At 43.2% G+C, this 12,363-nt stretch overlaps 1 protein-coding gene across 6 annotated transcripts in view; it reads left to right on the forward strand.

Moving 5' to 3' along the window:
* The window catches only part of LOC106607413 (junction plakoglobin a), a 69,549-nt gene that overhangs the window by 40,176 nt on the left and 17,010 nt on the right, over window positions 1-12,363 (forward strand). For 4 of the 6 annotated variants that reach the window (XM_045720621.2, XM_045720622.2, XM_045720623.2 and 1 more), the window contains 3 exons: window positions 5,196-5,250; window positions 5,787-5,951; window positions 6,375-6,628. In XM_045720621.2, the coding sequence (XP_045576577.2) occupies window positions 5,235-5,250; window positions 5,787-5,951; window positions 6,375-6,628 (435 nt within the window). In that variant the 5' untranslated portion in view covers window positions 5,196-5,234. The remainder of the gene's footprint in view (window positions 1-5,195; window positions 5,251-5,786; window positions 5,952-6,374; window positions 6,629-12,363) is intronic. The other 2 variants (XM_082976691.1, XM_045720624.2) reach the window with 1 other exon arrangement.

A 12,363-nucleotide genomic window follows, 5' to 3' on the forward strand; every position in this document is an offset into this window, starting at 1 on the left:
CAAAGAAAATCTCTCCACCCTATGGGAAAATGTGTAGAGTTGCAGGAAATTTGTTGTAGAACTGCACACTTTTATCACCTCCCAATGTTAAAATGAGCATAATTGAATGAAATGAGTTATCAAATGGCAAAATTTGCTCTACACCCGATGGCAAAATGTGTAGAATTGCAGGAAATGAACTCTAAAAAAAAATTTTCACTGCACCATCAAGAGTTGGGCCACTAAAATGATTTCCTGCAAGGTGGAGGGGATGGGGGCAACAATTTTTCACTTAAGGCCCCTGTTGCCCTGGGGAACAACAACATAGAAATAGAATTAACAACAGCAACAGCAGTAGCTTTTCACAAGTCTGAGATCAGTAGCACAGGTATGGGGGGGAAGGAAAGTTGGGAACACTATCTGGGTTTGTAATTGGAGGGCGACCGGCGGGGGGGAGTGACGGTGTCATCAGATCCACTCCAGGAGTTTGGCAAACATCGCGTGTCTGCAGCCGACTGTGATGCCAAATAAACGGCCGCTGCTTTCATCTGCATGGCCCAGTGTGTATAGCGATTAGAGAGAGTGAGAGAGAGAGAGAGAGACTGTCATCTCATTATCAGATCCCGGAGATGAGTCAGTCATGGAGAGACGGGGTGACCGTTGACCTTGTCTGCACACACACACACACACACACACTCACTGTCAGTCACCTACACACATTTTGATCCACAGTGAAGTATAAGTACCAAGGACCTGTGAGTCAGTCATCAATACATTTGTGTGTCATCAACATCAATATGTCTTACACACATACAAACACATCACACACAATCTGTTGACCTAAGACTCACAAACGCACACACAAACGCAGACTGCCAAACTTGCACAGACCCTTGAGGTCAAATAGAAGAAGGCAGATCTGCTGGTGTGTCATTGTTCAGCTGTGCGCTGTCCAAAAACATCCTTCCTGCGCCTGAGAGCCCTGGCAACAGCAGCCTTGATGTACTGTGTGTGTGAGTGAAAGAGAGAAAGAGAGAAATGTGAGATGAATACAAGAGAGAAGTAGAAACATACAAGGAGAGAAGCCAAGAATTATTGAGAAAGAAAGCAGGGGACTTATAAAGGTGAAAGAAAGAATGGGATATAGAGAAAAGGAAAGAGAAAAAGAGATTACATGAATATAATCATGACCTTCACTGGGACAATGGACAGAAAACAGGAATTTCCTGTCTTCTGCTCTTTCCTGCCCTGGTTATTTCTGTCCTTGACCTATGAGGATACACACGTATACACACACACACACACTTAATACTCTTCAAAACAAATGACCAAGATTAAACCCAGCAGTATGTGTATATAGCCTACTTTAAGTAGTACCACAGTTGTATTCCAATGTAAAAGGAAATAAAAATATCCTTCTCTTTCTAAATCAGAGAGCAGGGTTAACAGAGGAGGTTTTGCCCTTTGAACCAAACCAAAGCCTTCAGATAAACTGAATGAACATTAATGAAGAATGTTCATCTAAGAGTAATATGCTAACAGTGTATTATTTCATTATGTCAAGGCAGTTCTGTAAAAAGCCATTTTGAATTCCACCAGTGTTTTTAAGTGCTTTTTAATGAACTAAATATCACCCCTGGCCACCGTTGGCTAGACCAACTAGCTCTTTGGGCTTGTGTGTGTGCGTGTGCATGTGCGTGTGTGCGTGCATCGACATGAGATACTCCGTGGCCAGTTTGATTAATGACTTGGTGGAAAACAGGCTCTGTGGCATCATAACAACAACAATTAAAAAAAGCTATTTCCCAGAAGCCTTGCGTGTGTCCCAATGACAGTGAGAGAATGGTGGAGTTGTTTTTTATCTTCTCCAGAATAAATGGAGAACGAGAGAGGGAGAGAGAGAGTGACTTTAGAAAGAGACTTTAGAGAGGAACAGAGGTTTGGAAAGAGGAAAAAGGGAAAAAACATTTGAAGGAAAAGTTATTTTTCTAATAGAGGGTTGAAGGAACGATTGAGAAAATACAACATAGAGAGTTTAATGGTGCTGCTGAAAATGAGCAAAGAGATTAGGTGTCCTTGGAGAGAGAACATGAGGGATGGATTGACAGAGAGATAGGAAAAAGAGGTTGTGAGAAAAAGGCGTGTCCATAGAGATTACAGAAACAAACTTAAGAATGACGGCTTCTGTCAAAAACACCCTTGTGCTAAAGAGAATTGTGGAGATTTCTAAATGTTTCATATCGAGAACTAACATTTAGGTTTTTTCTCTCAAGGTGCCGTTGAGGTGAACAACGAACGGTAAACTTGAGAAAATGGCTCTCTGAAAGCCTGTTATGACAGTCCAAATGTCCAAATCTGCTTTTTTATGAGTTATGCTTCTGTTTTCATGTCACCCTGCCATTTTGTGTCAGACAGACAGGCTGCATTATCTCTAAGTGTGGGTGCGGATCGAGGCCCTCACTCATTGGCTCTATGGGTGATTGTGTGGTTGGTGTGGAAGCTGGAGGTCTTTCATCTACCTGTCAGTCACACAGAACACTTCATTACATTGTGAAGGGGGTGATGATGAAATGTATGAGCCGTTTTCCATGCCTAGAGAAAAGCAGTTACGCTTTGCTCATTTGTTTTCTTCTCCGTCTGCCTTCCAGTCAGTTTAAGCTCAGTTAAAGAGAGTGTATCTGTCATCATTTGTTAGCTATTTCTCATTCGGAATGGAGAAAATGTGGTTTATATACAGGCTAGCATAATGAGTTTTAGATATCTCGCTTCGAACAAGATTAGTATCAGATACACATACAGTTGAAGTCAGAAGTTTACATACACCTTAGCCAAATACATTTAAACTCAGTTTTTCACAATTTCTGACATTTAATCCTAGTAAAAATTCCCTGTCTTAGGTCAGTTAGGATCACCACTTTATTTTAAGAATGTGAAATGTCAGAATGATAGTAGAGAGAATTATTTATTTCAGCTTTTCTTTCATCACATTCCCAGTGGGTCAGAAGTTTACATACACTCAATTAGTATTTGGTAGCATTGCCTTTAAATTGTTTAACTTGGGTCAAACGTTTCAGAAAGCCTTCCACAAGCTTCCCACAATAAGTTGGATGAATTTTGGCTCATTCCTCCTGACAGAGCTGGTGTAACTGAGTCAGGTTTGTAGGCCTCCTTGCTTGCATATGTTTTTTCAGTTCTGCAAAACAAATTTTCTATAGGATTGAGGTCAGGGCTTTGTGATGGCCACTCCAATACCTTGACTCTGTTGTCCTTAAGCCATTTTGCCATTTTACTTTGGAAGTATGCTTGGGGTCATTGTCCATTTGGAAGACCCATTTGCGACCAAGCTTTAACTTCCTGACTGATGTCTTGAGATGTTGCTTCAATATATCCATATCATTTTCTTTCCTCATGACGCCATCTATTTTGTGAAGTGCACCAGTCCCTCCTGCAGCAAAGCACCCCCACAACATGATGCTGCCACCCCATTGCTTCACGGTTGGGATGGTGTTCTTCGGCTTGCAAGCTTCCCCCTTTTACCTCCAAACATAATGATGGTCATTATGGCCAAACAGTTCTATTTTTGTTTCATCAGATCAGAGGACATTTCTCCAAAAAGTACGATATTTGTCCCTATGTGCAGTTGCAAACCGTAGTCTGGTTTCTTTATGACGGTTTTGGAGCAGTGGCTTCTTCCTTGCTGAGCGGCCTTTCAGGTTATGTCGATATAGGACTCGTTTTACTGTGGATATAGATACTTTTGTATCATTTATTGGAATTTTCCAAGCTGTTTAAAGGCACAGTCAACTTAGTGTATGTAAACTTCTGACCCACTGGAATTGTGATACTGTGAATTATAAGTGAAATAATCTGTCTGTAAACAATTGTTGGAAGAATGACTTGTGTCTTGTGCACAAAGTAGATGTCCTAACCGACTTGCCAAAACTATAGTTTGTTAACAAGAGATGTGTGGAGTGGTTGAAAAACGAGTTTTAATGACTCCAACCTAAGTGTATGTAAACTTCCTACTTCAACTGTATCTGGACAGTGGACATACACCACACACACGCACACACAAACACACACATATTGCGCTCCACACAACCACACATTCCAAGTAGCCTAGATCACTCACTCATGCATTTATCACTTTGTTTTATATGCTGCTCAGTAAGTGGTTAGCAAATAGATCTGAGCTATTTGGCAGAATGGCCAATTCGAACATTGATTAGCTCAGAGGAGAGAAGAAGAAAAAAGATTTCCCACCCAAAATTAGGGTCAATAATTGATTAAGCTCCTTCCAGCGAGTACTTTGCAGCTATTTACATCAGCGACAAACATGCAGAAAAGCTCTCTGATGTCTCTTGGGGAATTTTTGTCACAAACAGCAGGGGACAATGCTCTTTCCCAAAATGCATTTGGATTATTTCTCTGCAACACCACCGCCAGCCTCCTCCCTCTGTCGCTCATCTCCACCATTGGCCTAATTATAGTCATGAATTAATCATTGTTCTGCGAACGGAAAGGAGAAACCTTTTCAGGGAGTGACGCTCACCACTTCTCAAATGTCACCGTCTCTCGTCGTCCCCCCCCACCCACCCACCCTGCAGTAGTTGGGCCGGGCTGTACCGTAGGGACGGGATATGGAGTCTGTCCCATTTACGCCACTCTCAGTCCTTACTGTCATGCCGCACAAACTTTGTTAGATTTTATGGGGACGCACAAACTTAGTTCAATTTTATGGGGACACTTAATATTATATTGACATTAATGTGACATTTTACATGGTTTGGAGTGTCTAGTTTAGTTGTGCCTCACTTACATGGGAGCATTGGACTCAATGAAACAAATCAACAGCCGAAGGTGTTTTATGAACTTTTCAGTTGTTACCAGGCAGATAATAGTCTAGTTGTTATACAATGAGTTATTACAGTAGATGCTCCATTGTTTTTACTTGAGTTTTCCCGCAGCAATATGGGCATTGTAATGTATAGTTCCTCTAGATGCATTAGTTTTTGTTTTCCTTCAGATTTATTAGCTCTCTGAAGGTCGTTTTCCATTTATGTCATTTAGCCGACGCCCTTATCCAGAGCGACTTACAGTAGTGATACTAACCCACAACCCTGGCGCTGCAAGGGTTTATGGTCTACCAATTGAGCCACACAGGACCATGATTCATGGTCTAATGTTTTCTCTTTCTCTTTCTTCCTTTCTCCCAGAAAGTTTTCTCCAAAGGCCAGTTTTGAGAGTGGACAGTGATGATGTCCATGCAAAGTAAGTATTTTGTTAAAGACTCGCTGGCTTCGTTTAATCTGCTAAGAATCATTCTTGATTAACCAAAGTTTGGAGAAAGGTGTTGCTGTACCCTAGAACACACTAGCAACCGTCCACTCAGTGTCTCTTCAGAGTGGCTGAGCGTAAGTATAGTGTCTGAATGTGGTGCAGAGGGAGACAACAGACCACTGGCTCTCAGTCAATCAATCACACTATTTCTATAGCCTGTTTTACATATCCACTGTGTCACAAGGTTAATCCAGGGTCTAGGATGGTGAAAAGGGATACTTAGACGCTATGTCACTCTTCCAACCTGTCCCCTCTCTCTCTCTCTCTCTCTCTCTCTCTCTCTCTCTCTCTCTCTCTCTCTCTCTCCCCCTCCCTCTCTCTCTCTCTCTCTCTCTCTCTCTCTCTCTCTCTCTCTCTCTCTCTCTCTCTCTCCCCCTCCCTCTCTCTCTCTCTCTCTCTCTCACTCCCTCTCTCTCTCTTCTCTCTCGTCCTTTCACTCTCTCTTCTCTCTCTCCCTCTCCTCACAGTGAACGAGGCAGAGGGGTCAGTGAAGGTGGCCGAGTGGCAGCAGACGTACTACGCCCACGACTCCGGCATCCAATCAGGCACCACCACCGTGCGAGATGATGAGGGCACAGAGTACAGCGCCAAGAAGTATGCCGTCACCACCACCTTGGTGGAAAACCCTACAGGTATAAGTTATTTATCTCGCTCTCCCTGTCTCTCATATTCCCTCTTCCTACTCTCTCTTCCCATCCCTCCCTTTCTCTCTCATTCCATTTTCCCCCCTTGCTCTACTTTTCTTTCAGTCTCTCCACCTCTCTCTGTCTGTCTGTACAAATAGGTCAACACTTACTCATTCAATGCCATAATCATGCTGTGATTCACTCACTCGCTCATACGCCATCACATACGTACACAGGCCAGTTTGGACTGGCTTCATGTCTTAAAATAGGCACGGTTCTTCTTCTGAAAACTCACTGACTAGGTGCTAGAACAACTTTCAAACTATCACTAGTTTGAAACACTTATCGCTGGATATATCTATCACGTATCCAATGATCTCCCCTTCCTCCTCCCTCTTTCATCCCTCTCTCATCCCTCTCTCCCACCAGAGGTGGAGGCCCAGTACACTCTGACGCGGGCCCAGCGGGTGAGAGCGGCCATGTTCCCAGAGACCCTGGTGGAGGGCGAGGCGGTGCTGTCCACTCAGACTGACCCCGGTCAGCAGACCAACGTCCAGCGGCTAGCCGAACCCTCGCAGCTCCTCAAGACCGCCATCGTCCACCTCATTAACTACCAGGATGACGCCGAGCTGGCCACTCGCGCCGTGCCCGAGCTCACCAAGCTGCTGGCCGATGATGACGCGGTAACTAACCTCTAAGAGTTAAAAACGTTAACTTTGTTATAAATCCAATTTTCACAAAGGCCAGATGTCAACACATGAATGCATTAAACAACACTATTTCCAATGTGCTCCTATTAAAAAAAGCAATCTCAACCTTCAATCAGTATTAATACATTTGTGATGCAGCTAATCAAATAGAAGAGATGGTCTTTGATTTCTAGATTAAAGACATTCCAATGGATGACCTTGTCTCCCCCCCCCCCCCCCCCCCTAACAGCCTCATGCTGCCTGCTGGGAGCAATCTTTGATAAAACTCTATTACACTGTTTAAACAAATAGGCTGATTTGGAAATGATTCAGCCAGTGACTATTGTAAAATAAACGTGTGTACTGTGTGTATCTAACGTACAGTGCCTTCAGAAATGATTCACACCCCTTTACTTAAAATTCATTAAATTGCAATTTTTTTGTCACTGGCCTACACAAAATACCCCAAAATGTCAAAGAGGAATTATGTTTTTAGAAATATATTTTTTTTTTTAAAGGAAAAGCTGAAATGTCTTCAGTCAGTAAGTATTCAACCACTTTGCTATGGCAAGCCTAAATAAGTTCAGGAGTAAAAAGTTGCTTAACAAGTCACATTAATTACATGGACTCTGTGTGCAATAATAGTGTTTATCATGATTTTTGAATGACTACCTCATCTCTGTATCCCATACATACAATTATGTGTAAGGTCCCTCAGTAGAACAGTGAATTTCACAGATTCAACCACAGTGACAAGGGAGGTTTTCCAATGCCTTGCAAAGAAGAGCACCTATTGGTAAGTGGGTTAAAAAAAAAGCAGACATTGAATATCCGTTTGAGCATGGAGAAGTTTTTAATTACACTTTGGATGGTATATCAATATACCCAGTCACTACGAAGATAACAGGCGTCCTTCCTAGGGCTGTGGTGGTCATGACATTTTTCAACCCGTTATTGTCATGCAAAAGACTGCCGGTCTCATGGTAATTTACCGTTAATTAACATTAACATGTTTAGCATCTCCAGGCCTCCACACGTACAAGCTGCTGATGCACACGCCTTGGAAACATCTACATTTAACAAGCGTCTAATACGTCTATTTAAAATACACCATCGCAACGCATCCATTATTTATTTTAGTCAGTTCTATATAATCATTATGATGTGAAGAAAATGTATTTCAGAAGAACAGAATATGAGTTGGCCTACTGTAGGACTACGTTATTGTAATTGTGTGGTGTTCATGTTTTTGTTATTCACCCAGTGTTCGCAGGTCTGATGGACCCACAACATTATTTTTATTTTTTAAACAATACAGCCATAACAATTTACGTAAAAAGACTTAATACTTAGATGTTGACTTATATCAATTGCAAGCAATATAGACAGCATACGTGGTTAATATTTGCCATTTACCTCTGCTAGATCACATTTATCAATTATTATTATTTTTATAAAATGTGATTTTTGTAAACAAAGATCTATTATAATCAAGACATGGGTGGAATAAATCGTGTTTATCTCGAACAAATATAAATGAAACAAGGTTTTCATCACTATTGATGTTTGTTGGTTGGAACTGAACAAATTGGAAGGACAAATTTTACATACAGTATTTTATGGAAATGATAAATGAGCCCCATTGAACACAAATTAAGGCCGGTCTACACCACATGAGGGAAAGAGTTTGACTGTGTATGTGTTGCGAATGTATTTATTGCACTTGATGCTTGTGTACTGTGTCTTCCTGTCCTTCTTGGGTCCACACACATCGCAGCGCTTCTTCTTGTTGCTACCGGCTGCAATCTAGAAGGATGAAAACACTTAGTTCAGGAATTGTACTAACATCTCACTCACTCACTCACATATATTATATAGTTATAGCAGGCCAAGGTAAGAGAGTCAGACGCACACAAATACAACAACATCACTCACACTTACTTCTGGTATTGGACTTGTTGGTTCTGTGGGTCGGGCGGATGGGGCATCAGCATCCTTCACCTGAATCCTCCTAATGATGGCTCCAGAATTGGGGTCCTTGGGATATGTTGCCTCCTCTGGATTTGAGGTCTTACTAATGCCTTGCCCAGCTCCTCGAGAAAGAGCCCTCTCCTCTGGAGCTTCCCTCTGTTCCAATCTGGGTTCAATGCCATCTGGATGACAAACGCGTTATACACCGAGATGTCCAAGATGTTGAAGAATATCACAATTGGCCAGCGTAGGGTTCTTCTTTTGCAGCTGTAGCCAGTCATTAGCTTGTCTAAATTGTCCACCCCTCCTTTTGTGGCATTGTAATCAATTATGATTTCCGTTTTTTTATGTTCCTGGCCACAGATTCTCCCATCCCTATGCAGCGTACTCATGAGTTATCGCATGTGATGTTGTGGGCACGGAGTTCCTGTGTCACGTCCAGGACAACCCGCATCTCTTGGTTCTTCTCAGGGGCTCCTCCATCTGGCTTCCCCGTATACACTTGCAAGTTCCACGCATATGATGAAGCAGCATCACAGGCAGCCCAGATCTTGATGCCATATTTTGCGGGTTTAGACGGTATGTACTGCCTGAAGGGGCAGCGGCCCCTAAATGGCATAAGCTGCTCATCAACAGTAACGTTGGACCAGGGTTGTAAAATAGGGGAAAGTGGTCCACCCACTTGTCCCACACTGACCTGATTGCAGCTAGCTTGTCTCTCTGCCGCCAAGCTGGTCTGGTGTCTCGGTTATCGAAGCGGATAATCCTGGAAATAATGTGGACATTTTCCAGAGACATTGCTGCACGGAAAAGTTCTCTGCCAGTTTCTGCATCCCACGGGGATTCTGTTGATTCCACATTGGATCTGAAAACACCAGCAAGGATAAGAACCCCAGAGAATGCATGTAAATGAGTTGGTTCATCTCCTTCCATCTCTCTCCAAAAACACGCCTTCCCTCCAAATTAGTGCAGTCCAGAATGATTTTCTGGTTGGTGTCTGGGATGAACCGTTCAAAAGAAGGCTTTATGTCCTGCCCATGAGTAACCGCCATCTGCGTCGACCTTGGTTGCATCCTTATCACATTGGCAGCCATGCGGGTAGCTCATTCCTTGGGCAAGAAGACCATTCAATTTCTTTTCTACATCCATATTTCTCCGCCTGCAAGCTGCTGATGAGCTGGTTGCTGACGTGCTGTGCCTGGGGCTGGCTGCTGACGGGCTGGTCCTGGGGCTGGCTGCTGACGGGCTGGTCCTGGGGCTGACTGCTGACGGGCTGGTCCTGGGGCTGGCTGCTGACGGGCTGGTCCTGGGGCTGGCTGCTGACGGGCTGGTCCTGGGGCTGGCTGCTGACGGGCTGGTCCTGGGGCTGACTGCTGACGGGCTGGTCCTGGGGCTGGCTGCTGACGGGCTGGTCCTGGGGCTGGCTGCTGACGGGCTGGTCCTGGGGCTGGCTGCTGACGGGCTGGTCCTGGGGCTGGCTGCTGACGGGCTGGTCCTGGGGCTGGCTGCTGACGGGCTGGTCCTGGGGCTGGCTGCTGACGGGCTGGTCCTGGGGCTGGCTGCTGACGGGCTGGTCTTGGGGCTGACTGAGGGTCAATCTCATCCTCTTCTTCCAACTCACTGTCAAACTCCGAATTGACAGAGACATGATCCTAATATTCTGAAAATACTTCATCTTTCAAAGTGGAAGACGTTTCTTCCACACTAGCTTCTCTCTCTGCAAAACAAATGGCTAAGTCCCTCTGAGCAGAGATTCTTTTTGCCATACTGATTGATTGTGGTAAGGAGCCACACATGCAACGCTATTTATTTGTTGTGTGCCTCCCCCCAATTTGCACTTGGCTGGTGTTGAGTGTGGGAAAATACAGAATTTTTTACAGTGTATCGAAAAAATAATGTATTGTAATAACACTGTGCAGGTTCCCACAAGACATTGTGTAGTTTCACACACTACAAAGGGTAAGAAAAGCAGGAGACAGGGAGAGAGACAGACAGGTTCTTGGTGCTATGTTGAAACAGCACGCTCAGGGAGGAGGAAGACAGAGTGAAGGCACACAGCAAAACGTTTTGTTTAAATTTGACTTGTTTTCACCTACAAACACACTTTTACACACTTTTATTACCCTCAGGTCCAGTGGACCAGAACACAACATATGTAATATACATTTGTAGGGGGATGCACAGTGTGCTCTCAATGAAAATGTGTTCTTTTACATGTTCTTCACAGAAAATGAGCCAAAATATGAATTGTATGATTTTTCTTTTAGTTAACATTGAAAATGGGTCAACAGACCCGAACACCACACAAGGGTTAATATGAGCAGCTGTGAAATAAATATAAAAACACTTGTTTCATTCCACGCGTCAACCACTGTTTGAGGAGCATGCTATCGCTGCCCGACAGGAGATATTCCGCCCAAACTCTATATACCATGGGCTTTCAAACCTTGTTCCTGCAGCTACCCAGTGCTTAATTTGGGAAACCAAGTGAAATCTGTTCGGGAACATCAATAGTAACGTCTTTTTGCAACAAAACAACTGTTGACTGCCCGTCTGCGTGCCCAAGAAAGGATAAAGGAGAGAGAGAGGAGGAGATGGAAGTGCATGGTGGTGAGATATTCTGTATAGCTGAAGGTAATGTGACACTCAATTAATTTTGAAAATATATTTTTTTCAATCCCTATTACTAGGCTATTCAAAATCAAATACAAATTCACTAATTGTCTGGGTAAGCCGCCCTGCACAAACAATGAACCAACAGCATCGCCTAGGGCTGGCTATATGTTCTCTCCCAGACTCGTGGATATACATTTTGGAGAGTAGCATAAGATAACCAGTCCATCCAGTATGAATAATAATACAGTCCACACTCAGAGGCGATTACTCAAATGCGTTTACTTTTGGAGCATAGGCTAGAACAATTATGTACCAAGACGTCTTAAATCAGTGTTTTTTTTATGTTTTTCTGCCATGCGTAATATGCTCTAGGCTATGTGTTGTATAACGGCACAATCATCATTTTAATTTCGTTTTTTTTTCCCGGGCTTGGGCTCATAAGCCTATGCATAAGCTTTAATATGCGTGAGTGTTTTGAGTGAATCATCACCTTAGAAAGGCTGTCCATTTCCTTGTGTTAGGCTTTGAAACAGCATCCACAACAACCACGTTTACACTGTTTCAACCTGCTGTTGAACTTCTTTCTTCAAATTAATCATCACAGTGAGGTGAGTTTTAAAAGTATGCTAGGCCAACTGTTTTGATGATAAGTGTTTGATGTGTTTTTTCAAAGCATTTTAATGGATGTCAGAGTGGTTAGAGGGACAGCAGAGGCCTAAGTACCAGACCATTAGGACCTGATGGTAGTTTGCAAATTGGGTGCTACCAAATATGTCCAGAGGGCATAAAATGAGATTACTGTGACTCAACAGTCACGTGGAATTTTACTGTGGTCACGACTCATGACTGCCTGTGTGGCAGTAACATGGTCACTGCAACAGCCCAAGTCCACTCAGGGATTTCACAATGAGGCCAATGGTGACAGTTACAGAGTTTATTGGCTGAAAACTGAGGATGGATCAACAACATTGTATTTGCTCCACAATACTAACCTAATTGACAAAGTGAAAAGAAGGGAGCCTATACAGAATACAAATATTCCAAAACATGCATCCTGTTTACAACAAGGCACTAAAGTAATACTGCAAAAAATTTGTCAATGTTATGTTTGGGGCAAATCCAATACAACACATTACTGAGTA

Source organism: Salmo salar, chromosome 06, assembly GCF_965601325.2.
Source record: "Salmo salar chromosome 06, fSalSal1, whole genome shotgun sequence".
Taxonomy (NCBI): domain Eukaryota; kingdom Metazoa; phylum Chordata; class Actinopteri; order Salmoniformes; family Salmonidae; genus Salmo; species Salmo salar.